Source organism: Papio anubis, chromosome 12 (assembly GCF_008728515.1).
Source record: "Papio anubis isolate 15944 chromosome 12, Panubis1.0, whole genome shotgun sequence".
Classification (NCBI taxonomy): Eukaryota; Metazoa; Chordata; class Mammalia; order Primates; family Cercopithecidae; genus Papio; species Papio anubis.
Window position 1 is genome coordinate 60,317,441 of NC_044987.1, and position 27,826 is coordinate 60,345,266.

At 42.9% G+C, this 27,826-nt stretch overlaps 1 protein-coding gene and 1 long non-coding RNA gene across 13 annotated transcripts in view; one reads left to right on the plus strand and one right to left on the minus strand.

Annotated features, from left to right (window-relative positions):
* C2CD3 (C2 domain containing 3 centriole elongation regulator) overlaps positions 1-27,826 on the plus strand; it is a 156,008-nt gene that overhangs the window by 119,803 nt on the left and 8,379 nt on the right. For 6 of the 12 annotated variants that reach the window (XM_021926297.2, XM_021926303.2, XM_021926299.2 and 3 more), the window contains 6 exons: positions 891-1,096; positions 2,094-2,227; positions 8,188-8,352; positions 12,430-12,650; positions 16,081-17,008; positions 21,950-22,061. In XM_021926297.2, coding sequence (XP_021781989.1) covers positions 891-1,096; positions 2,094-2,227; positions 8,188-8,352; positions 12,430-12,650; positions 16,081-17,008; positions 21,950-22,061 — 1,766 coding nt within the window. Of the gene's footprint in view, positions 1-890; positions 1,097-2,093; positions 2,228-8,187; positions 8,353-12,429; positions 12,651-13,658; positions 14,038-15,750; positions 15,918-16,080; positions 17,009-21,949; positions 22,062-23,969; positions 24,089-27,826 lie in introns of those variants that run through there. The other 6 variants (XM_021926306.2, XM_021926308.2, XM_021926302.2 and 3 more) reach the window with 5 other exon arrangements.
* LOC110741246 lies at positions 19,582-22,194 on the minus strand. The gene is made up of 3 exons (XR_002517120.2): positions 22,083-22,194; positions 20,927-21,003; positions 19,582-19,663 (listed from the first exon to the last, which is right to left on the minus strand). It is a non-coding gene; the product is annotated as an uncharacterized LOC110741246 (long non-coding RNA).

The window sequence follows — 27,826 nt, forward strand, 5'->3', positions numbered from 1 at the left end:
AAGGTCATTGCATGGTAGCTTGTCCAATAAAAAGAGAATCTTCTCAGTCATTAAGGGCAGCCCCCTTACCATATAGAGAAGAGCCTGAGCCCAGGCTCATTTTGCACCCTAAACTGGTCTCCAGGGAGTTATTTGTCTTTCCTTTTTAATTTGCATTACTTTGCTCTTAATTAAATATAATACATATGTAGAAAATTTGGAAAATACAGAGAAGTAGAAATAGGAAAATGCAAATCTCTCATAATTCCATAATTGCAAGACATACTGTCCTGAGAAAAATCACTGAGACATGACAGCCTAGGAAAAGTAAGTTCTTAAGTTTAGTGTTATTTTCTAATTGCCTATATCAAGAGGACCAGCTAGGTGGGGTGGCTCACATGTGTAATTCCAACACTTTGGGAAGCCAGTGCAGGAGGATCACTTGAGGCTGGGGGTTCAAGACTACCTGGGCAACATAGTGAGACTGCGTCTCAACAAAAAAATTAAATTAAAAATTAGCTGGGCATGGTGATGTGTGCCTATAGTCCTAGCTATTTGGGAGGCTGAAGAAGGAGGATCGCTTGAGTTTGGGAGTTTGAGGCTGCAGTGAACTATGATCATGCTACTGCACTGCAACCTGGACATCAGAGTGAGACTCCATCTCTTTGAAAAAAAGAGAAAGAATGAAGTGCAAGCCTGCCAGCTTTTTCCCACCATACAGAAAGGGAATTCCTAACAGGAAGGTAGGCTTTGGTTGCCAGTCTCTCTCAACTTCATTATCTGTCTTCTCCGATGGCTTTGGGATCACTGAACTCCTCTATCCCCTGAATCATCTTCTCTGTGTGCAGCCTCTAATCTCAGTGGCAGGACATACCTAGCCACATTGCCCAGCTTTTCTCTTTCCCCTACAGATGAAGAGAGGGTGATTGGCTTTGCCTCAGTGGACCTCTCCCCACTTCTCTCTGGTTTCCAGTTTGTCTGTGGCTGGTACAACATCACGGACTTCAGTGGAGAGTGCCAGGGGCAGATAAAAGTTGCTGTCTCTCCTTTGGAGAGTTTGATACACTTCAAAGAAGAAAGGCAAGCAAGGCGTGGAGTGGAGACCTCAAAATCACTGGTATGTATGGAGAGTCACATCCCTAACCATTAAGAATTGTACTGACGTATAAGAACATCCTTTACTTATGTTTGGCCCTTTCCAACTTATAGAATACATTATATACTATTTGTGTCTCGTAACAACCTCCTGACCTTTTGGGGTGATGAAAATGTTCTGGAATTAGTTGTGATGGTTGCACAACTTTGAATACACTGAAAACCAGTGAATTGAGCTTTTTAAAAGGATGAATTGTATAATACATTAGTTATAGCTCAGTTTTCAGATAAAACAAGATTGTCATATAGAATCTGAAACTATATAAGTTGACTTGTTTTTCAGCTCTGTTACACTGGTATCATTAGTCTTGCAATTAAAAAAATAATTGAAAGAACACGAAGAGGGAAATTGATGATGGTATGCATAGACAAATCTTTCAAGGAGTTTAACTGTAAGAGAAAGAAGAATTTCCCAGACTATCAAAAATACGAGAGCTCTATCAAGGCAAAGACTATGTTTTTTATTCATCTCTCTGTCTCTCGTGCCTGGCCCAGGGTCTGGCACAGAGTGGTCATCCATAAATACTGAATGAAAGCATGCATAAGAAAACAGAGTTCATTGGTTCCTATATAGGAAGGTCCTTTCTTCAGCCCAACCCTGGTAGTCCTAAGACAAGAAATTTCACAGCCAGATTATCCTCATATGTAGGGTAAGTATAAAATGATATCCATCCAGGCATGTACAGTGTATTAATAGCTGGAGGAACAAGAGCATAAATATAGATAAAGCAACTGAAAAGTAATCTGATAGCATAGTCTGTAAAATGGGGATAATAATACTACTTGCCTCATAAGATTATAAATGAGAAAATGTATGTAAATTGTTTAGCACAGTGTTTCACACAAAGTATTCAGTAAATTAAATGCACACAATAAATTTTACAAATTTATTTACATACTGCTTTGTTACGAATGGTTTTATGGTGACAAGTGTACCATTTTTCTTGTTGTGTTTACAGATCCCAATATACAGTCCCTTTTCCTTCCCTGCCTCTGATATGTATGCTGCATTCTCCAGCCACATGGCAAGGCAGACCCTAGACCAACTTGCTCATGCCTCCTCAAAGGAGCTTGATTTCTCCTCTCCTGGGAGGTGAGTGAATTCTTGATGATGAGAAGAAATTGGGTTAAAAAATGGAAGTGTGTGAACTGGCTTATCATTTCTCTCTTTCCTTTATTAGAGGAAAAAACAAGACAGGGTAAGAGCTTTGTTGATCACAGCTCCAAAAACCCCAAGATCCTATGAAAACAAAGTTTTTATGAGATAGGAGCTAGAATATGTATGCTTTCAGAAGGGCCACTTCAGTACAAGGGATAAGTTTCTGTTATCCTCCAAGGTCTTTAACCTTTATCCCTAAAGTCAGTCATCAGCTATGTGAGGAATACATCTTCTTTCCCCTCCTAAAACTACATGCCAGTTTATTTTACAAAAAGCAACTGGTCCATCCTTTTCACTAAGCCAGCCTTGAACATGCATATGGCCTCAGGGCTACAGCATGTTCCATCCTGTACAAGGGCAGGGTCTAAGAGGAAGGTTGCTACTTTTCCTTCTACCTCTTTGCAGGCCCTAGCACCATTTGGCACCCTCCTCTGCCTACACCAGAGTCTTTCCTATGTCTTTCTCTTCAGCTCAGGGAAAGGGCAAGAAATCTTCCTCTACAGCAGCCCTTCCTACAAGAGCAGTTCCTGAGCAGACCCTATGATTCCAAGAAGACACTTATATCATGTAACCACTCTAAGGCCCAGTTCAGGGCTACATAGTTTTCTACTTGATCACGATGTGAAGAGCTCCTCTGTCCTCTGTACAAAGAGAGCTATGTATCTGTCAATTCCTAGATCCCAGATTTTAGATAATTCCTTTGTTATATCTTTTATAAGTGACACTTTGACCATAGCCAATCAGTAGGACACATGGGTAGGATAAGGGTATCTCTAGTGCCCACTCTTTAGTAATTTTAAAAGCTAAAAGTTTAATGGTTTGCCTTTTGTCCACATAAAGATGTCCCTGTTACCACTTCAGAAGGGCCACATCAAAATGTCATATTATTTACAGATAGCCATTTAAGGCTAGGCTATAATTCCCTCTCTGACCATCTTGCCAGAGATCCAGCTCTTCCTGACCCTGCCCTGCTCAAGGGACAGGGTGGTGAAGTGGGCTGTAAGGTCAGACAGATCTGGAATCCTATCCTGACTTTACCACTTACTAGCTACATGTGACCTGAGGCTAATTACTTTAGTTTTCTGAGCTTTAGCTTTCTAATTTGTTAGATGAAAATAATATAGTACCTCAAGGGCTGTTATGAAGAGTAAATGAGAATAGAAATAACTCACTTTCATATGGACTTTATATACATTAGCTCACTGGGTTTTCACAGCAGCCTTAAGAGAGAGGTTTTATTACTAATAATACATGCAAAATGCCTAGAACAGCAGTTTCCAAACTTTCTTGTCTTTGTGCTTTATTTGTAATAACCAAAAATTGTAAACAACTCAGGTGTCCATCAACAAAGAGGTGAACAAATAACCAAATTGTAGTATATCCATACAATGAAATATTAATACTACTCAAAAATAAAAAGAAATGCATTATTGATAGACAACAAAATGAATATCAAAATAATTATGCTGAGGAAGAGAAGCTAGATGAAAAAGAGTACATTGGACCAGCCATGGTGACTCAGGCCTTTAATCTCAATGCTTTAGGAAGCTGAGATGGGAGGATCGCTTGAGGCCAGGAGTTTAAGACGATCCTGGGCAACATAGTGAGACCCCATCTCCACAGAAAAATTTTAAAATTTGCCTGCCTGTAGTCCTAGCTACTTAGGAGGTTGAGACAGGAGGCTCACTTGAGCCCAGGTACTTAAGGGTGCAGTGAGCTATGATCGCACCACTGCACTCCAGCCTGAGTGACAGAGCGAGAACCCATCTCTTAAAAAAAATAAAAAGTACATTGTTTGTGATTCCATTTATATAAAATCCTAGAAAATGCATCCTAACCTATACTGACAGAAAGCAAATCAGTGGTTGCCTAGGGACAAGACAGGGTGGATAAGGAGGAAAGGAGGAAGGAATTGCAAAAGACAAGAAGAAACTTTTGGAGGTGGTAGATGTATTCATTATCTCGTGGTAGTGGTTTCTTTGGATGTATACATGTGTTAAAATTCATCAAATTGTGTTCTTTAAATGCGTAAAGTTTATTTTATATCAGTTACACATTTATAAAGCAGTGGTTCTCAAATATTTTCACTTTAAAACCCTTTCATACTATTAAAAATTAGTGATGACCCAAACAGGTTTGTTTATGTGGGTTATATCTATCAATTTTTACTGTATTAGAAATTGAAACAGAAACTTTTAAAACGTGATAAGCAAAATCAATTTTATTTCTATATACCAACAATGAATAACCACAAATGAAATTGAGGCTGGGTGTGGTCTCTTGTGCCTGTAATTCCAGCACTTTGGGAGGCCAAGGTGAGAGGATTGCTTGAGCTCAGGAGTTCGAGACCAGCCTGGGCAACAAAGTGAAACCCTAGCTCTACAAAAAATCGAAAAAATTAGCCAGGCATAGTGGTGCACGCCTGCAGTCCCAGCTACTCAGGAGACTGAAGCAGGACAATTGCTTGAGCCCAGGAGGTCGAGGCTACAGTGAGCCACGTTCATGCCACTGCACTCCAGCCTAGACAACAGAGTAAGACCCTGTCTGCCAAAAAAAAAAAAAAGAAAATTGAAAAAGGTCTAAACGAAATGAAAGACATCCCATATTTATGGATTAAGAGACTTATGATGGCAATATTCTCCACATTCATCTACAGATTCAACCCAATCCCTATCAAAATTCCTGCTGGCTTTGTGGAAATGGACAAGCTGATCTTAAAATTAATATGGAAATTCAAGGCACACAAAATAGGCAAAACAACCTTGAAAAAGAACAGAGTCCCTGATTCCAAAGCTTACTACAATGCTACTGTAAGCAAAACAGTACTGGAATGAGGATAGAAATATAAATCAGTGGAATTGAATTGATAATCGCAAAATAGACCCAGGTGTCTGTGATAAACTAATTTTCAACAAGGATACCAAAACTTTTTAGTGAGGACAGAATAGTCTTTTCTATAAATGGTGCTGGAACAACTGGATATCCACATTCAAGTGATTGAAGTTGGACCCCTTCCTCATACCATACACAAAAATTAACTTCAAATAGGTCACATATCTAAATGTAAAAACTAAAACTATAAAACTCTTCCTAGGAAGCAGAGGAGTAAATCTTCATGAGCTTGGATTAGACAATGATTCCTTAGGAAATGACACCAAAAGCACAAGCAACAAAAGAAAAAAATTAGATTCATCAAAATTAAAAACTCTCATAGCCATTAAAAAAAAAAAAAAGAACAAAATCACATTCTTTGCAGCAACATGGATGCAGCTGGAGGCCATTATCCTAAGCAAATTACCACAAGAACAGAAAACCAAAAACCACATGTTCTCCCTTATAAGTGGCAGCTAAGCATTGGGTACTCATGGACATAAAAAATGTCAACAAAAGAAACTAGGGACTACTAAAGGAAGGAGAAAGGGAGGAGGACAAAAGTTGAAAATCTAACTGTTGAGTAATATGCTTAGTACCTGGGTGATGGGATCATTCAAACTCCAAACCTCAGCATCCTGCACATATACCCCCTGGATCTAAAATACAAATTGATATTATAAAAATAAATAAAATCTTAAAACTAGGAATTTTTACACTGCAAGTGACACCATCAAGGAAGTGAAAAGACATCCCATAGAATGGGAGAAAATATTTGCAAGTTACAGATTTCTTTTTTTTTTTTTTTGAGACGGAGTCTTGCTCTGTCACCAGGCTGCAGTGCAGTGGCGTGATCTCAGCCCACTGCAACCTCCACCTCCCGGGTTCAAGTGATTCTCCTGCCTCAGCCTTCTGAGTAGCTGGGACTACAGGGGCACACCACCACACCGGCTAATTTTTGTATTTTTAGTAGAGACGGGGTTTCACCATATTGGCCACTATGGTCTCGATCTCTTGACCTTGTGATCCACCCACCTTGGCCTCCCAAAGTGCTAGGATTACACGTGTGAGCCACCGTGCCCGGCCAGTTATAGATCTTATATCTAGAACATATAAAGGGGACTGGGTGCAGTGGCTCACACCTGTAATCCCAGCACTTGGGGAGGCTGAGGTGGCAGGATCACTTGAACTCAGAAGGTCAAGGCCATGTTATTATTTTTTATAGAGATGGGCAACATAGTGAGAGCCCATCTCCACAAAAAATTGAAAAACTAGTCGGACTTGGTGGTGCACATCTGTAGTCTAAGCAACTTAGGAGGCTGAGGTGGGAGGATCACTTGAGCCCAGGAGGTTAAGGCTGCATTGAGCCGTGCACTCCAACGTGGGAGACAAAGTGAGACCCTGTCTCAAAATAATATCTAGAATATATAAAGAACTCTTACAACTCAATAATAAAAAGCAAATAACCAGTTTAAAATGGGCAAAGGATTTGAATAGACATTTCTTCAAAAAAGATATACAAATGGCCAATAATCACAGTAAAAGATGCAAATCAAAACCACAATAAGGTACCACTTTATATCCACTAGGGTGACTGTATTAATAAAAAAAAAAAAAAGATATCTCAAGCCTTAGGAAGGGGTAGATAAATTGCTGGTGGGATAGTAAAATGCTGCAGGTGCATTGGAAAATAATCTGGCAGTTCCTTAAAAGGTTAAACATGGAGTAACCTTATGACCCAGTAATTCTACTTCTAGTTATATACCCAAAAGAAATGAAAACAGATGTCCACACAAAAACTTGTACACTTACGTTTATAGCAGCATTATTCCTAATAACCAAAAAGTAGAAGCAACTCATGCCCATCAACTGAGGAGTAGATATTTATTCAGCTGCAAAAAGGAATGAAAGACTGATACATGCTATACTATAGATGAAGCTTGAAAACATTATGCTAAATGAAAGAAGCCAGTCACCAAAAAACACATATTATATGATTCCATTCATATGAAATATCCAGAATGGGCAAACCTATTGAAGCAGAAAATAAATTAGTAGTTGCCTAGGACCAGGAAATGTGGAATAGTTCTAATGGTTATGAAGTTGTTTTGTGAGTGGTAAAAATGTTCTAAAACTGATTGTGGTAACACTTATGTAACTCTTCTTATACTAAAAACCATTGAGTAATACACTTCAAATAGGTGAATTATGTGGCATGTGAATTATATCTCAATAAAGCTGTGAATTAAAAAAAGAAGATTTTTGGAGTCATGTTCTTGAATATCATGCTCAGGAATTTGAGATTTGTTGAAAAGCCAAAGCTAGAAAGGCATGGTGGTGATTACATGGCCTAATATATGTTGAATGCTTACATCAGGGCTTGGCGTATAATAAGGATGCCAAATATATTGTTGTTATTGTTGTTCTTGTTATTACTACTTCAGATTTATGGTTTTTGGTTTTGGGAGGCTTTTTTTTTTTTTTTAAGACAGAGTCTCACTCTGTCGCCCAGGCTGGAGTGCAGTGGCATGATTTCAGCTCACTGCAACCTCTACCTCCCAGGTTCAAGTGATTCTCCTGCCTCAGCCTATAGCATAGCTGGGATTACAGGCACCTGCCACCACACCCAGCTAATTTTTGTATTTTTAGTAGGGACAGGGTTTCATCATATTGGCCAGGCTGGTCTCAAATTTCTGGCCTTAAGTGAACCACCTCCCTCGGCATCCCAAAGTGCTGGTATTACAGGCTTGAGTCACTGCCCCCAGTCAGATTTATGTTTTAGAAAAATCACTCTGTTTATTGTGAAGAATGAATTAAAAGGGGGTAGGCAAGATTGAAGACAAGATTATTTTGGAGACATTTATAATCCAAGCAAGAGATGATAAGGCCGGAACTGTGATAGTGGGGATAGATTTGCAGTTCCATTTCAGGATAGTGATTTGTTTATTGTCACGCTAGCAGTGTTCTCACTGATTGGGAATTTATTTTGCTCCCTTTTTTTTTTTTTTTTTTTTTTGTGGCAGAAGTGGCACCACAAGAAACCAAGCATCACGCCATGAAGAGCATGTGCAGAACATTCGCCGGTTTCATGAATCCCTGCATCTTCAGGGAGAAGCACTCTTGCCATGTGATGACAAACTGACCACATCACCTTTGTCCTCCCAAACCTCCATTCTGACTTCTCTCAGGTGAGGCTCTGCGGAGAAAAGATGCAGGAAACCATAGTAGGGCACAAGGTGAATGAGAAATGGCAATGTGCATTACTGCTTTTCCATCACCTGCCACCGCCCTAGGAACATTAGTAGAGTGCTCTTTTGCATGTTAGTATCAGGTTGGACCCTGGAGCCTCATGGGATTCCTCATAGATGAATCTGTATCAGCTTGGGACCTTTCATTCCTTCAGGGGCTCTGTTACTGATCCAGCTGTAAATGCAGGAGCTTCAGGTTATTCACCAAAACTTCATAATAACCACCCTCACATCTACACAGCCTCCCACTCTCTTTAGAACTTACAAAGCTTCGTCCTGCCCACAGTCTTTATCCTCACAACCATTGACTTCTTCCAGACCAGCCTCTGTCCTGTTAACTCTTTTCTGTTCCTTTCTTAGTTTAGTTAGCACCTGAGTCAGAGAATCGCTGTAAGAATTGAAAGGGCGATGATAGATCAGCTATATCGGCCCCTCGCTTGTCTAATGAAAAGCGTGGCACAGTGGAAAGGACATGGCTTCAGAGTCAGATAGACTTGACCTCCAATCCTTGCTCTGCCCATCTCAGTGGAGGAGATAGCCATGTTGCCAAATAATTATAATGCAGGTTAGTAAGAGCTGCAGTTTTCCTGGCCAAGAGTAGACAGGGGAATGCCTAATATTCTGGATTGTTCCTGGAAAGATTTAAAGAAGTCACATTTGAAGTGGTCTTTGAAGGACATTTTGTGCAGAAAGAAGTTATGTCAAGGCTCAGGGGCAAGTCAAGTTTGGGGAAATGCCAGCAGTGCATGTAGGAAAAAGCTGAGCATAAGATGCAAGAAGCAAGGTGAGGTTTTTAAGAGTCAGATCATGAAGGGCCTTAAATGGGCTCCAACACCTGACCTTGCTTACCTCCTTATTCACCAGGACAACAGGCCTGAGCCACTGCGGCTCCCGGCTTTTTTTGGTTTTGTTTTTGTTTTTGTTTTTCTTGAGATGGGGTCTCACTCCGTCACCCATGCTGGAGTGCAGTGGTGCAATCTTGGCTCACTGCAGCCTCTGCCTCCTGGGTTCAAGCGATTCTTCTGCCTTAGCCTCCCAAGTAGCTGGGATTACAGGTCCCCATAACCTACTCCCAGCTAATTTTTTGTATTTTTAGTAGAGATGGGGTTTCACTATGTTGGCCAGGCTGGTCTCAAACTCCTGACCTCGTGATCCCAAAGTGCTGGGATTACAGGCGTGAGCCATGGCGCCCGTCCAAAAGACTTTATATTTGGGGGGAAAAAAAAAACCTATTCTTTGATTTTATAATGCAAACTCAGAAAAGAAACATCGACAAAATCTTTTTGGTTAATGACACAAGTTAAACATTGATCAATAGTGCTAAAGACCAGTAGACCCCAACCTTTTTGGCACCAGACACTGGTTTTGTGGAAGATCATTTTTCCACAGATGGGGCAGGGTGGGGTTGGGGGGTGGGGAATGCTTTCCAGATGAAACTCTTGCACCTCCCATCATCAGTCATTATTTAGATGCTCATAAGGAGCGCACAGCCTAGATCCCTCACATGAGCAGTTCACAATAGGGTTTGCGCTCCTATGAGAATCTAATGCCGCTGCTGATCTGACAGGAGGCAGAGCTCCAGGGTAACGCTCACTTGCCCCCGCTCACCTCCTGCTGTGCAACCCAGTTCCTAATAGGCCACAAACCAGTACCGGTCCACAGCCCAGAGGTTGGGACTTCTGTTATAGATTATGGGAAACTGCCCAAACTTATTTTACAAAGAAGTAATATGTTCAGATTCTTATTTCAGATTAGTAAAATGCTAGAGATTGTAGGCTATTTAAGTGAAATTATTGACAATTTGGTTGTATTTTATTGGGTCATCACATAACCTATTTGGAACCCACTTGAAAAAAAAAACTCCTTCACCTTCAAGTAGTTTCTCTCAACCTTGGCACTGTTGATATTCTGGCCAGATATTTTGTTTTGAGGGTCAGTTCTGTGCATTATATGATGTTTAGCTGCATCCCTGGCCTCTACCAACTACATACAGTAGCACCCCTCTCTTTGGGTTGACTTGTGACAACCCAAAATGTCTCCAGACATTGACAAGTGTATCCTGGGGGACAATATTGCCAGCTTGAAAACCACTGCGCTAGGACAGTAGTTCTCAAAATTTAATGTGTATCAGAATCCCATGAAGGGCTTATTACAGCACTGATTGTTAAGACCTATCCACACAGTTCCTGATTCAGTAGGTCTAGGATAAGGCTTGAGACTCTGCATTTCTAACAGGCTCAGGTGATGCTGCCATAGCTGGTCCTAGAACTAGGCTTTCAGAACTACTATCTAGAGGGATTCTTTACCAAATGGGCGTGAAACATGGTAAGATCAATTTGCATTACCTCCTTAGATTCAGAGAGCCCTTTAACAGTGCTGCATTTGAATCATAGCTATCATTTCAGGCCTTCAGAGCAAGTATTAATAAACCTGTGTTTCACAGATGAGCAAATTACAGCTTGGTGTTCGTAGGTTGATATGCCATGGTTCTACATGGTTCTACACTGGTCTAACAAGACCAGTAGGTTTGCATATTTCCCAAAGCTACCCCCCACCAAGTTACATTTATTTGCATGTTCCTCCTGCAGATGTTTATCCATGTGGCATATACCACAATATAGACACCTAAGTGATTTGGTACACACCACTGTGACTTGAGTCTTGGCCTCTAGTGATAGAATAAGGATCAACTTTGTCCTCTCATTTGGATTTTCCTCTAAGACACGCAGACTGTTTCTAACAAAAGGATAGAAAGACTTTCAGTTCATGTCACAGGTATTTGGTGTCCATGTTGTGTTGATTGTACCAGGCACATTGAGTGTACTAAGGAAGCAGAGAAATTTGAGATACATCTTCTATTCCGAGATGCCCACGGCCTACTTAGGGAAACCAAACTAACATGTAATGAGACAATTAAGGGAAAATCTAAGAAAAGGTTTGACGTGTGAAATGATGAGTGTGAGGGTGTTTAAGGGACAGGTGGTCCAACGATTTGGGATAATGGACTTTGAAAAAAAGAAATGTGAGCTGCAACCTTAAAAGTTGAATGGAATAGAAATAGAGCAGGGAGTTACTTGAACTCAGGTTCCAGTATCAGCAGAAGTATGAGGAAGGAACGAACCCAGCTGGAACAGAGCCCATCTCATATGGAAAAAGCATAAGACTTGGAGTCCCAAATTCTGAGTAGCTACATACTACTCCCTGCTCTGGACAAGCCACTTAAATTCTCTGAAACTCAAGCTGCTTATTTATAATTACTGATCTCATATGATTAGCTGAAAATTAAACAAGATGGTATGTTTAAAAGCATAAACATAAAATCCTGTGCAAGTGAAGGTGTCTTATTGGAGAATGGTAAGAATGCAGCCCTATTAAAGGCTTTTAAACAGATTTTTCAAATCATTTATTTATGTCCTTTTTATCCATTCAACATTCTTTTGTTTTGTGCCAAGCACTATGCTGGGTGCAGTAGACGTGAAGGAATCAGCCCAGAGCTCACCGTATATCAGGGGAAGTAGATGTGAAATAAATGAGTGATGTGATGGAAGAGTACAGAAAGAACTATGGAGCACAGAAGAGGAGCCCCTAAACTAATTAAGAGAGTCAGGGAAGGCTTTTTAGAAGTTGCTTGCCTGAAGGATTAGGAATGGTTATGAGGTAGCAAAGGACAGTGTTAGCACAGAGTAGGGCTTTATTCTGTCAAAGTAAAGAGAAATAAGGACTGGAATGATGGTCAAGAATGGTTCCTTTCTGAGGAAGTGGCATTTTTGCTGGACATCATATGAGGAATTGCATTAGACAGACAAAATGGGGAGAAAGTTGTCCCCAGTAGCAGGATTGCAGTCAGAGGAGTGAAGGATGAGTTGGTGGATTGGAGAGAGAGGGCCTTAGTATGTTAATAGAGCAAGTGAGAGGTATTAAGGCTTTGGCTCGAGCAGTAGTGTTCAGGAGACATAAAAGATGTTCATAATCTCCATGAATTACCCTTTTGTCTTCTTCTCCCCCTTTTGTTTATAGGAAGAATCTGAGTGAGCTTGATCAGATCCAGAGGTACTTCAGCCAGAAGCTCACCAAGCCTTTCCTACCCCTCAGCCCTCAAACTCAAATGGCCATCTCACAGCACCAGGAGAGCTGTAGGGACCATCTTGAGCCAGGTGCCAGCAGCCTAGACCCTGGGAGCCAGTGTATCCTGGAAAAATCCAATAACCTGGTGTTGCAAGTCAGCTCCTTAATCACGGGTATGATTCAGATCCTTTCTTATTGAGAAGTTATGGTCACTAGGTGCTAATTCGAAAAGCATTTGAATGTTTTCCTTTGGACAAGCCCCTATGACCAATAGAGACCAGTTGTTTTCACCCTCTTCCCTTTTTTTTTTTTTTTTTTTTTTTTTTTTTAACCATCTTGCTTTTGTAAAGGAGGGACATAATAATATGGCACAGCAACATGGGGCAATGGAAAGAGCATTGGACTGACCCAGGTCCTTGATGGGCTTCTGGTACAGACTTAGAGTCTGACTCTGAACATGTCCTTTCCCTTCTTGGACTTCAGGTTCCCCAGCCAGGAAAAGAGTGGGGTAGATTAGATGAGTGGTTCCTCAATAGCAGTTCTTGAACTTGTGCCACTCTCTGAGAAAATAATAAACAACAAGCATATTTAAAATTCTAATTATCAGAGCCCAGAAGTCTGCACTTTTTACAAGCACCCTAGATGATTCTGGATGTTAGGGGTTCATAGTCCACCCTTTGAAAAACCCCTTTGGAGCAGTGGTTCTCACTTTAGCTGTGTATTGGAATTATTGAGGGACTTTTAAAAAACCCCGTGCCCAGGCTGTACTGTAGGTCAACAGAATCTCTGAGGTGGAACCCAGGCATCAGTATTGTTTCTAACTCCCCAGGTAGTTCTAGTGTGTGGACAAGACTGAGACTGCTCTAGAGCAAGTATTGGCCAACCTGCCTGAGCACAAGAATCACCCGGGGCACTTACTGTGAAATAGAGATTCCTGGGTCCTGCTCCATCCTTCTGAATCAGGATCCAGGGTCATGACCTAGAAATCTTTATCAGGCAAACTTCAGGGAACACTGGGAAATCAACTAGGTCAGCATCCTTAGACCTCACTTGTTTTTGCTCGAGCAAAATGCATAGATTCTCCACAGGGATGAAGAATTTCAATTTTCTTTGTCTAAAGGGAGAGAAAAACACCATGATTGACACTAAGTACAAACCTTCTTTCTGTCCTCTTCTTCCAGATACCTAACCTGTTTGTATCCATGGCCTCAGATAAATGCTCTGTGTTTGACTTCCACTTGCTTGGATATCTTCAGTCAAGTGTTTATTGAGCACCATCTGTGCCAGGCACTATTCTATTATTTGTCCCAGGAGGATACAGTGGTGGATGTGACAGGCATTATCTCCCTTCATCAAGCTTATATTCTATAGTCAACCAAAGAAAAATGCTCTCACAAAGAAAGTATGACAGCAAAACAGATTAAGGCTTGTTTGGAGTAGAGGTGGAAACAAATAGGGGAATCTTTATAAAGGGGCATATTAAAAGAGGAGAGAGAGGGGAATTGTGGCCAGGCACGGTGGCTCACACCTGTAATCCCAGCACTTTGAGAGGCCGAAGTGGGTGGATCACTTGAGGTCAGGAGTTCGAAACCAGCCTGGCCAACATGGCAAAACCCCATCTCTACTAAAAATACAAAAATTAGCTGTGCGTGGTGGTGCACATCTATAATCCCAACTACTTGGGAGTCTGAGACACGAGAATCACTTGAACCCAGGGGACGGAGGTTGCAGTGAGCCGAGATTGCTCCACTGCACCCTGGCCTGAGCAACAGAATGATACTCTGACTCAAAAAAAAAAAAAAAGGAAGAAGAAGAATTGAAGCTGTGGGGCCTAATATTTATCCTGGAAGAAATGGGAAGTTCTCAGCAAGCAGACGACTGAATGAGAACTGGTTTTCACAAGGAGAATGAATTTAAAAAGAGAAAGATGATTAGATCGGGGAAACCATTCAAAAAAAAAAAAAAAAAAAACATAGCAAAAGCCTGCCCCTGCCTCCATTATGCCTCAGTGCGCTTCTTTTACAAAGCCATCAGACAGATGGATATGAGTGAAACTTGAGAGAGTGTTACCAAGTGGGTTTTTTTTTTTAAGCCAGAGCTATATGCTAGGCTGGGCCCTAGAGATACAACATGATTCAGACATATGGTTCATGCCCTGAGAAGCTTCCTGATAAGACTTGGAGTCCCAAATTCTGAGTAGCTACATACCACTCCCTGCTCTAGACAAGCCACTTAAATTCTCTGAAACTCAAGTTGCTTATTTATAATTACTGATCTCATATGATTAGCTGAAAATTAAACAAGATAGTATGTTTAAAAGCATAACATAAACTCCTGTGCAAGTGAAGGCTTATAAGGAAGCTCACAGTCTGAGGCGGTAAACATACGATTACACAGCATCGTATTCTTAAGTGCTTCCTTATAGAACAAAGCCATATAGCAATCTTATTGAACTCATGAATCTGCAAAGGCTTCCTGAAGGAGATCCAATAGAACATGCCTTGAAGCCTTGAAGGCTGGGCAGGTTTATCAAAAACAAGAAGACTGCTCTGAGACAGAAAGCATGCTCAGGCCAAAGGATTGGGATCAACTAAACATGCTTCCCAGTGCCTATTCCTATTTACAGGTAGTAATGTTCCATTTTCATATATCTACCCATTCCTTTGAGGCCTGAAAATCATCAATGTATAATATTAAACAGCCAGCACCTCCTGTAGAATGAGCCCTGTGTTAGGTGCTGTGAGGGAGATGTGACCCCTATTCCCCAGGAATCAAATTTGCCTTCAGTTCCTAATTTTCTCCTCTCAAATTATCTTGCAAACATGTATCATTTACTAGGTCTGTTTATTAATTTATTCACTCCTATTTCATCCCAAAAATAATTTGAGATGACTAGTAGCTTCTATTTATTAAGTGGTTGTATATTCACCACATAATGTATGCCCATTTCTTTCGTGTATTCTCTACTGTAACCTTATGAAGTGGATGGTGTTGATTACACTGTACAGATCAACAGGCTCAGAGAGGATAGTCTGCTTGTGATCACAAAGTTAACAAGTGACAACGGAGATTTGAACCCAGGATTGACTGGCTCCAAAGCCTATGCTCTTTCCAACATACCCTGCTGCTTCTATTTTCTCTGTAAATCTTCCCTGCCTTATCATGTGGGTGATAGATATTTCCTTGCTTTTATTTTCCAAGTAAAATCGGTAGTTTTAATAACTGTCATCAAATAGGTAAATAAGTGGATTCTCATTTTGATTTTTAATATAGGTAGTTACTGAAGTAACTGGAAGCGTGAACATGCCCACCAGAACTCCCAGCTCCTAAGGATTCCTGAGCATGAGCAGATAGTCTCTGAAAGCATTTCCACAGATGTATCCACAACTATAGATTAGATTCTGGTCCTCTGATACTAGAATAAAGTACTAAAAATTGTACTGCCTTGAATATAGTCTCACTGAATCTTGGGTGGACTAATTTTCTTTATGGCTTGTTCAAAGTCTGATTGCCAGAGTGCTTCTGAAGCTAGAGGCTAGTGTGGGAAATTTGAGGGGTCTGTGGCCCTACCTTGTAATGAGAGTGATATGTGTTGCTGTTCAGATCTGCAGACTATCACCAGGGATTCCCAAGCGGCTTTGAGTTCTCACCGAGCCAGGAGTAGAAACAACAAGGCCACCACCCTCCCAGATGCTCGGGACACAGAGGCACTGCAAGAACAATGCACAATGCCAGATGAGCCATTGGCAAGAGCTCCAGATAAGGGCACAGATTCCCCACCACCCCCTCCTCTTGAAGAGACTTCAAATGGAGGAAGAATGCTCCATGAGTCCCTGAGGCATACAGTACCCATTACAAGGATGCAGAGCAGTGAGGACACTGAGGCAGGCCCAGCCTACAGTGATGAAGACTATGAAGAAGACATCATTGAGCCCAGGACCTTAAATGAGATCACCACGGTGACAGACAAAACTAGCCCTTGGTCTAGTTTCATATCAGACACAAGTGACGTCATCAGCCCTCAGCCTGACGAGGTACAGAGGGAAGGCCCCTCTTGTCCTTCTCCAGGGCCTTTCTACAGAGAAGAGCTTACGGTCAAAAGTAGCTTTCTTTCCAGCCCAGAAAGGGCTGTCAACTCCCACCTGCCTAGGGAGGGTTCTCCTAGCCAAAGTCTTGTTGCTTGTGAGGGTGAGGCCTCTAAGGCCAAGATTAGTGGCGAGTCTGCCTCAGCCAACCCTCAGCCCATCCCATGCCCGACACTCTCAGGAGCCCAACAGAGCAGGACATTTGTTGGATGGAGTTCACCACAGGCAGATCAGAACAAGGAGCCCAAGTCAGAGGCCCCTGCCGAGAATGAAGCTGCTACCAGTGAGCTCAGTGACTCTGCTGATAGCTTCAAGAAGTTGCCACTAAACCTAGCCTCCCAGAGCAGAAGGGAAAAACATAAGGGACCACCCATCGACTCCTCTGACATCAGGCAGAGGCAAGTGACAACTGGATCAGAGACATCCACAAAGCATAGCCTCCTACTGTATCCTTTGGCATTTCCCACAAGTGGTTTGGATGCTGGTGCTAAGGCTAGCCTAGTGTGAGTGTGAGCAAGTGGCCACCCTCATGGAATGCACTGGGGGGCATGGGAACCATTCCTTCAGAAGACCCCACCTGCATGACAGGTGCTACAGTTTTACCATTAACACCAGCCCTCAGAAACATAATGCCTTGAACTGGGTTTAGGCATTGGTAGCACATTAGCCTAGCCTACCCTGATTTATCCAGTTCATCTGTTGGGTATTTTACCACCTGAAGGCAAGGCTCAGCATCTAAGGAATGAGACTATTTATCTCAATTGAAAGAGAAGCAGAGGGGCTAGAGAAAAAGGAAAGTAGATCACTGCCATTGAGCACTTTATGCACATTTTTCATTTAGTCATCACAAGTCTTTTAGGTAGGTATCATCTCTATTTTGCATATATAAGGAAACTGATGCTCAGTTATCATGACTTGCCTACTTTTTCTTTTTTAAGAGACAGTTTGTTCTGTCACCCAAGCTGGAGTGCAGTGGGATTATCATACCTCACTGCAGCCTCAGATTCCTGTGGTCTGGTGGTCCTCCCACCTCGGCCTTGCAAGTAGCTAGAACTACTAGGTATGCACCATCACACCCAGCTAATTTTTTTTAAGAGTTGGGGTCTTGCTGTGTTACCCAGGCTGGTCTCAAACTCCTGGCCTCAAGCAATCCTCCTGCCCCAGCCTCTCAAAATGCTGCAATTAGAGCATTTGAGCCACCACGCCTTGCCAGATTAAATTTTTTAAAAAACCAAGTGATGGAGCTAAACAGGCACCATGGAGATGGACTTTCCCAAGGCCCCAGTAAGGTACTGTTGATGGGAACAGAGGGCACCTGACATTCCCTACTCCCTCCTTTTAAACACAGACTGGCATGTTATGGGGAAAGGAAACCACTTAGGACCATCTACAGCCTTCACACCTGTGGCCTAACCAACTGATTAGATCAGCTCACCTGCTATCCCAACAAGCAGGGAATATTGTGTGGCTGGCAGGTGAAGCAGGCTGCTTTACTAGACTAGAAATCTTCCTCTACTAGAAGTCAGGGAGCCTGACTTTGACCCTTCTAGACCCACAAAATGATTTTTGTGATTATAGACATATAGTTTAATCTTTATGAGCCCGTTTCTTCACCTATAAAATGGAGGCGGAAATCCCTTACCCACCAAACTATAAGCTCCCCAAGTCAGGGACCTTGTCTTTTTCTGCATCCTCAGGACCTAGCACTACCCAGAGAAGGGATTTGTCAGTATAGATTGGATTGAACTATCACAGTTTCACAACATTGTTGAGAAAACCAGATGAGTGGAAACATTTGTACATACCACACAGTATGATTCTTGATGCAGATCAGAGAAAAACCTAGGGGTGGGAGAGTGGGCTCAGGAAAGGATTAAAGCATGCAATGGCTGGAGGCTGAGCATTGAAAACAGACCTCCTCATGTGCAGTTCTCCCTGACCTTGCCTATCCTGGATCCTGGACTCTGATGTTGCTGCCTTTGCAGTCAGTATTAATTGTGCTCAGAATATGGCCGATGGAGGAGCTGCCATATGTGTCCAGACCCTAAGCGCTGCTTTAACTTAGGCCTTCCTGACTATTCTTTCAAAAATAAATCGTGCCAGGCCCTGTGCTGGGTGCCAAGGACAGATTTGAATGAGACCTTACCTCGAGAAGTTCCCATTATGAGATAGGAGATGGTCAAATAGATAGATACTGACAGTTTATTGTGCCAAGTACTGTGATGAGACTTGGACAGAACGCAAGGGAGCGTGAGGAGGGAGCTGCCCTAACTCTACTTGGAGCCATCCCAGTAAGAGAGACAGGAGAGCCAGGCCTTAAAGATGAATAGGCATTGTGCAATAGAGACAAGGAAAAGTTCTAGTCAGGACAAACTGTATGTGCAGAGGCCTCACTGGGTGAAGGAGGCTGCCTGTGGGCAGTAGTTCACTGTGGCTAGAGTCCAGGGATGAGGGGATGGTGCAAGGTGAGGCAGGGCCTGGATCTTAAAGGACTTCTATGCCTGGCTGAGGTACTTGGACTCTATTCTAAAGCAAAGAAACTTCACTTTCCTCATCTGGAAAATGGAGGTGATAGTAGTACTTACTGGGTTGTTGTGAAAATGAAAATAATCATGTAAACTGCCTAGCACAATACCTGGTACATGGATAGTGTCCACTGTTAAGCAAGAGTGTGGTATGATGTACATATGAGAAAAGAAGTCACCCAATGCCTTGCAGAGGGCAGGTTAAGAAAGGGAAGACTAGAAGCGAGGAGGCTAGGTAGGACACTTGCAATAATAAAAGAGATGAAGAAAGTCTGACCTGAAGCATAAACTGCTTTATGATGAAAAGGAGGGGAACAGATCTGAGAGGATTAGATAGAGGGGCAGGGGATGAGACAAAGGAAATAATAATTAGAGGTTTCTGTCACAAGTTACCAGGCAGGTGATACCATTTACTGGATAGGAAACAGCACATAGACGGGTTTGGGAGATGATGCAGGTTGCCCTTTGTGGCATGTGCCTGTAGGACATCCAGGAGGAGATGCAGGCCTGGAGTTGAGGGCTGCGCTCAGCCATAAAGGGAGGCATCTCGGAATCGATGAGGGCAGCAAGAAGAGCCTGGGAAGGGGGAACAAAACACACAGAGGCAGACTCTGAGCATCTTCAGTGTGCAAAGGAGAAGCAGGACAGGGCATGCCCACAAAGGAGGTGAGGAGAGCTGGTCGGGAGGTGGGAGAAGCAGCAGAGAGAGGTGCCATGGGAGCCGATGCTGCAGAGTTTCAGGACGTGGTGGTCAACACTGATGCTGCACGTAGGTTCAGGAGAATGTGGCTGACATGTATCACTGGTTTTAGTGTTAAGGAGGACCTTGCATTGGTGAGAATGGAAGCCAAACTTCATTAGTCAAAGGAGCTAAATGGTGAGGACAGTGAGAACAGGCAACTTTTTCACATAAACTGAGGAGATAAGAATAGCTGACATTTATTAAGTGCTCACTATGCTAGGCACCATTCTAAACACTTGACATTTATAAATTCATTTAACCCTCAAAACAATAAGTACTAATACATTTAAAAATGGAGAAATTGAGGCACAAAAAATGAACTTTCCTGAAGTTATCCATCTAGTAAGTGACAGAGAGCTGGGTGGCAACTAGAAGACAATGCAAGGTCAGGGGTTTGTTTGGTTTTTTTCCCCTAAATGGGAAACTTGAACATTTTTATGACTGAGGAACAGGCCAGACATAGTGGTTCATGCCTGTAATCCCAGCACTTTGGGAGGCCAAGGTGGGAGGATCACTTGAGGTCAGGAGTTCAAGACCAGCCTGGGTAACATGGTGAAATTCCATCTCTACTAAAAATACAGAAATTAGCCAGGTGTGGTAGCATGCACCTATAATCCCAGCTACTCTGGAGGCTGAAGTAGAGGAATTACCTGAGCCCAGAAGGTCAAGGCTGCAGTGAGCCATGATCACACCACTGCACTCCAGCCTGAATGATGGAAGTGAGACCCTGTTTCAAAAAAACGTGTAATAAAATAAAGTTGGTGGGAGAAAGTGGCTGTTGGGACAGGACCCTAAAGCACACATGAGGCAGTGGGCTGGGAAGGAGACTTCCATGCTTTACAGCCAGCCCTGCCACCTCACAGCAAAGTTCCTTCTTCCCCACAGCATCGGCTGGCTGGCAGGCAGGCCCCAGCAGTTTCAGCAACAGCAAATAGACCCTACCTCACCTGGGCCTCTGCAGAAGGCCTGGGGTCAAAAGGTCTTTCCCTTTGGGATCTCCATTCCTCCCCACCTCTCTACAGAAAAATCAGGGACTTGAACCAAAGCAAGAAATCAATGCATTTCATTCATTCACAAGGTATTTATTGAGTACTTACTGTCTCCCAGGTACTATGCTAGGTGACAGGAATATGGTTATAAAAAAGATCATCTCTGCCTTCTTGGAGTGTAGAGTCTAGTGTAGAAGAACGATGATAAAATAGAAAAGGTGGTAAGCAAATTGGAGTGAGAACCACACTTAGCTTATTAAACAGAAACAAAAAATTGGAACATCAAAATAGTTCCCTCTTTACCCCCTTCAGAGTTCAACTAAACTGAATCAGTTATTTGATTCAAAAAATAATGAGAATATGTGGAACACCACATGCTCAACACAGCACTGAGTACCTCAAGAAGATATGGTGGAGAAGTGCAAGATACGATACAGTACCTGCCTTCTAGGGCTCGCATCCAGATCGGACCAGCTGTACTGGTCCCTGACGTGAGGACATGTCCTGTCATGGACAGCCCCTGATGCAGAGCTCACATTTCTGGATGTGAGCAGAGAACACAGGCAAACAGGCCCTCCTTCGGTGCAGGGCACCTAAATGCAGCCTAAGGCACTGCCTCCTGGAGCCACATGCCCATCCCCACATTGTCTGACTGACTGCTAATAGGTCTTTTTCTAACCAGCAGGCCCTTAGGCAAGAATCAGTCAATGCCTACTACCTGCCAACCTCCTGAGGGGCTTTCAGGAAGTAGAGGTAACAGAAGGAAACTGTCTCTGCCATTGAGAAATTTAGGGAAGATTGAAGAAAATAATTGTATCAGACTGAAAAATTAAGCATTCTCATGTGTTGCAAACTGCTCTAGGTTGTGAGGAAGGAGGGATCCTGTGGGCTAAGATTAAGAGAAGGCTTCCTAGAGGAGGCAGGTTTGAACCGATCCATAAAGAACTTGTATGTGTTAGGAGTGGGCAAGCCTTCCAGTCAGAAGGAGCTAGCTGAGCAAAGAATTTATGGACAAGATTAATTGAGGGAAAAACATGAGTAGGGGCAGAGTGAATGGTCAGTGGAGATACTGGCCTCCACTGCAAGGGGGGTGGACTTCTAGGTATTTTTGTCCCTTAACTGCCATCGTAGCCCAGAGCCCATTGTGGTGCCCAACTTCTTTTTGCCTCCCCAGCAGTTGGAGGCTTCCCTGCGGATGCTGTCACTCTCAGCAACTTTGCCACCAGCAGCCACAACAGATCAGGTAAGAGAATGGCCAACTGACCTTTCTCCTATAGAGTCATCATCTCTTCCACAGAACAGTGCACAGAAGGCAGAGCTGCCCCAGGCCATCTTCCTGGAAAGGCTGCAGCAGGGGTCACTCCTCAAGCTTGTACTGAGCATATTCTGTGGGCCCAGCAGTAGTCAGGGAGCTCAGGAAAAGTGAGGAAGAGCAAATGTGTAAGAGCAGGGCATTGTCGGCCAACATGCGCAAGAAAAAAGCAGTGCAGAAGCATGAAAGCAAGAGGCAGCTAAGAAACGTGTATTGAGTGCTGTGGGAGTCCCCACCAAGCAAGTAGATAGGAGCACAGACGTAACCTTACGGGAGTGCAACAGTAAGATCTGAATGAGCAGAGTATCAGTCATACAACTATTTGCCATTTACAAAACACCTCATAACTATTCATTCAGCTGAGTTAGGTGGTTGGAACTCTGGTACAAATCCCACATCTCCTCTTTTTTGCCTTGGCACAGCACCTGACCTTTCTTGCAAGTGGCAAGAAAACAAATAATAATAATAACTACTTTTGAGTACCTCCTCTGTATCAGGTGTCATGCTGGGTACTGAGCATATAATAGTAAATAAGACAGACAAATTCCCTGTCTTCATGAAGTACAAATAGTAAGCAAAAACTAAAATATTTATAGACATGAGATGGGTACCAGGGTCTCTCTGAGGAGCCTGTGTTAAAGATGGTAGTTATGGTGGTGCTTAGCATGTACCATGCACTGTTCCAAGTACTTTGTATTAATTAATCAAATTCAGCAACTTGGTGAGGAATATACTATCATTACTTCTATTTAAAATGAGGAAACTAGGCCAGGCATGGTGGCTCATGCCTGTAATCCCAGCAGTTAGGGAGGGTGAAGTGGCGGGATCGCTTGAGCTAGGAAATTCAAGACCAGCCTGGTCAACAAGGCAAAACCCCATCTCTGCTAAAAATTACAAAAATTAGGTAGGCGTGGTGGCACATGCCTATAATCCCAGCTACTTGGGAGGCTGAGTCACAAATATCACTTGAGCCCAGGAGGTGGAGGTTGCAGTGAGCCATGATGGCACCACTGCACTCCAGCCTGGGTGACACAGTGAGACTGTATAAAAAATAAAATGAGGAAACTGAGGCTCAGAGCTTCACATACTGACCCATAAGCTATGACTATTTCTGTGTATATATAAAGAAACTGAGATGCATAAAGGCTGAGTCACTTACCCAGGGTTACCCAACCAGTAAGTGAATCTAAATTTTCTTTTTTTTTTTTTTTTTTTTGAGACTCTCGCTCTGTCGCCAGGCTGGAATGCAGTGGTGCGATCTCAGCTCACTGCAACCTCTGCCTGCTGGGTTCAAGTGACTCTCCTGCCTCAGCCTCCCGAGTAGCTGGGAGTACAGGCATGCACCACCACACCCAGCTACTTTTTGTATTTTTAGTAGAGATGGGGTTTCACCATGTTGGCCAGGATGATCTCAATCTCTTGACTTCGTGATCTGCCTGCCTCGGCCTCCCAAAATGCTGGGATTACAGGCGTGAGCCACCGCGCCCAGCCTGAATCTAAACTTCTGACTCACAACTCTGTGCTCTTCTCTTACACCACCTGAAAATCATGACATTTGACTTATAGTACATTTTTCTAGCCAGTTAGATTTTATTTAGCAGTTAACATGTATACATTTTATATGCTTTCCCAGAGGCCACATTAATGAAAAATGGGGTCAGTCCAGAAGTATCCTGATGTATGTCTTTGGCCTATTAAATACTAGATACAAAGTATGGGACAGGGAGAAATAAGAATTTCCACTTCAATTAAAGAGCAAGTCTACTTTTGAGAAGATAATACTTTTCAGCCTTTTTTCTTTGTTGCCCTTAACAACATTCCATTGTTTGCTGCTCTCAGAGTCACTTCTGTCCTTAGGACCTCATTCTGGGTCCTGGTTCGGATGACCAGTCATCATGGTTTTCCCAGAACTGTCGCAGTTTTACCAGTGGAACCCAGAATCCAGTAAACACGGGGAGGTTAGTCATCCTGGCTAGTGATGGGCCTCTCACTACTTGCTGGGTTATTTCAGCACATTTTCTCAGAATCTTACGCTCCTGGCTGGCTGCCAGCCAGCACTGGATGACTTAAGAAATAAGATCATGTATGTATTTAGGACACTAGCAAGTAGAGACACCAAAATTTAAGAGGAAAACATTTTTAAGAATTACATTTTTAAAAAAGATTGAAATTGTTACCTTGGGATAAATCACAACATCAACTGATTTCTTTATACTTATTTTAGATTTAATTTTGAAATATTATTTGAGGAGGAGCACCATCATCTTGTGACCTTTATTAAAAAGGCCTCACTTTGAAGAACTTGAGACAAAAATAGTCTTTTCTGTTTACCCACATACTTACTATTGCTGTTGTTCTGCATTTCTTCTTCACATCCTGATTTCTGGCTGGGACCATTTCCCTTCAGCCTGAGAAACTTCCTTTGGAATTTCACGTAGTGTGGACCGACTGGTAACTGATTATCCAGCTTCAATTGTCTGAAAATATCTTTATTTTGCCTTCATTTTTGAAAGATTTTTTTTCTACTGGATATAGAATTCTAACTTGAATTTTTGTTGTTTTAGCATTTTAGAGATACCTTTCCACTGTCTTCTGTCCTCCATTGTTTCTTATAAGAAGTATTGTTCTGATTGTTCTTGCACTGAATGTAACATGGCCTTTATTCATTTCTTATTTTTAAGATTTTCTCTTTATCTCTAGTTTTCAGCAGTTTGATTACAGTGTTCATAGTTGTGGAGGCAGGGGATGGGATAGAAGCAGGGGAATGGGATAGGGGAGGAGGAACATAAAGATCTATTCTACAGTATTAGTGATGTTTTGGTTCTTAGATTGGGTTGTGGGTTTACAGATGTTCATTTTCTTGTGCTTCGTGATTTACTGTTGTTACATAGATTCATTGGTATGTTATGCAAAGAAATCACATAATCATATGTCATTAAAATTATACATTGATTGAATGATGATAAGATGGAGACTCCAACTCCTTCCACAAATTAGGCTGTGAATATGGAGCAGAGAAATAGGGCAGTGGCTGGAGTGGCAACCAAGGGAGGTTGTTTTTGTTTTTCAATATGGGAAGGCTGCAGCTTTCTATGTGCTAATGCAGCAATCCCATAGAGAAAGGGAGAAGGGAAGACACAGAAGCGGGAGAGAAAAAGGAGAGGGGGAACAGAAAGGGCATGAGATTTAGAGCACATGTGGAGGTATTGGCCTTTTGAGAGGAAAAAGAAAACTCACCTAGTGTCATGAAGGAAGGCAGAGAAGATGGGTGCTAAAGCAGACAGGATTAGAGACTGGTGGTAGGGTTTCAAGTTGATGGAAGCTCCTGTTTTCTCGGTGCTGCTTCAGGCACAGTCAGCAGCTCTAAGTGAGAGAGAGGGAGACAAGGGCAGGAGCCCTGTCCTGTATCCGCATTTGAGAATTCCATCTCTTCTGCCTCCTCCTAAGGCCAGCCTTGGCCCTCACAACTGAAGAGGAGCACTTTGAGAGGCTGCAGGGCTCTTCTCAACCACTGTCCTGGGACTGCTATACTAAAGCTGACCTGCTTCCAGGTCAGGGCTAACAGCCCATCCCTGAAACAGGAGAGGGCTCGTAATTGCTGGATTGATTGCTCTGGTTTCCCCCCATGATCAAAGGCAAGACCTGATCTTTCACTCCACATTGAAATGATATACCTGAGCCAAGGAACCTCCCAGTCTCCACTGGAAGCATCTGTGAAACAGATGTCCCCTCCCTCCTCCCACAGTAGAGTGGATACAGGACCCTGTGTGACATTTGTCAGATCTTTGGACTTTTCTGAATCTGCTTCCTCATCTGTCAAATGGGGTTATCAGGCCTCACAGGGTGGTTGTACTGTAGAATACTGAGTGCCACACAGGTAGAGTATTGGGGCCAGCCTGTAATTCCCACCCCATGCTACCTCATCTTCTGGCTGTTGCCTCCGCAAAAAGAAAAGGGGTGAGAACAATGGCTGGTTTAGCAGGACTGTGGCACAGTGATCCATTTGCAGTTCCAGATTCATTATAAATCAATCAAGTTCCACTGCCCTTGCTTTCTCTTCCCTCTTATGATGAAGTAACTCTTTGCTGGGGACAGCTTCCTAATTTTGTTAAAAGTTATGTATGATTCTGCTTGCTTAGCTGCTGATGGACAAACTAGTTTTATCAACTTCGGTACAGGGGAGGAGAGAGGTTGATGATGAGAACAGCAGTAATTTGCTTTACATGTTGTCTTCCTCAGACTATGTCTTTTGCTCTGTAGATTTTCTCTCTTGGGAATATCTCAATCACTGATGACTTCAAATATGACTTCGAATGATGCAAATCCTTATCTTCAGTCTAGTCTTCTCTCCCATGCCGCAGACACGTACAGACTCACCTGCATCCTAGACGTCTTGTCTGATGTGTCACACACAATTCACTCTGTCCAAAACTTGAGCTTGTCATCTTCCTTTGCATACTTCCTCTGCCACCTGCATCCATATCTCAGGAAATTCAGCCACCATCCATGTAGTTACTCCTGCCAGAAGCACAATTATCTCTCACCCCTGCTCCTTTATCTCCCATGACCCATAGCCAAGACCCACATCACCAAGGCCTGTTAATTCTGCCACCTAAGCATCTTTTGAATCACTTACTTCTCACCCTGCCCTTGTCTAGCCCAATCATCTCCCCACTATTTTTTTTCCCCCCAAGACGGGAGTGCAGTGGCATGATCTCGGCTCACTGCAACCTCTGCCTCCCGAGTTCAAGCAATTCTCCTGCCTCAGCCTCCCCAGTAGCTGGGATTACAGGCGCATGCCATCACGCCCGGCTAATTTTTGTATTTTTAGTAGAGACGGGGTTTCACCATGTTGGCCAGGCTGGCTCGAACTCCTGACCTTAAGTGATCTGCCCGCTTCAGCCTCCCAAAGTGCTGTGATTACAGTAGTGAGCCACCAGCCCGGCACCCCCTGACTATTTCTAACCAGTGTCGCTTATACTTGCACTTTTCCACCACTGTTCATTCTCCACACTGTAGCCAGTGTAATCTCACACTCTAATCAGACCTTTACCCCACTTTACCACTGGCAGGGGGAACACTGTTTAGCCTGTCAAAACCCCAAAAAAACTTCCATGTTCCTAAGTCAGTTATCAAATCTCAGTGCTCAATTTATTTGACCTCTCAGCAGCATGTGACACAGTTGATCTCTCTCCTTTGAACACTTTTTTCACTTATTTCTAAGGCATCACTTCTTCTTGGTTCTCCTCCCTCACTGGCTGCTCCTGCTCTGCCTTCTTTGCTGGGTCTCCCTCATTTCCCCTACTTCTTCTGTATGCTGAAGACTCCCGATGGTTAGCTTGGCCCAGACCTAACTCTACAACTGTAACTCGACAACTGCCTACCCAGCATCACCACTTGAATATCTAATAGATGTCTCAAATTTAACATGTCCAAAACTGAGCTCCAGATTTTATTCCCAAATCCATTTCCCCCTCCGTCTTCTCAATTTTGATTAAAGGGTACAACTGAACTCTGAGGTGGGGGTTGTTTTTTATTTGTTTGTTTGTTTTTTGAGATAGGGTCTCGCTCTGTTGCCCAGACTGTAGTGCAGTGGCATGATCTCAACTCACTGCAGCCTCAAACTCCTGGGCTCAAGTGATCTCCTGCCTCAGCCTCCTGAGTAGCTGGGACTCTAGTTTAGTTGTTCAGGCCAA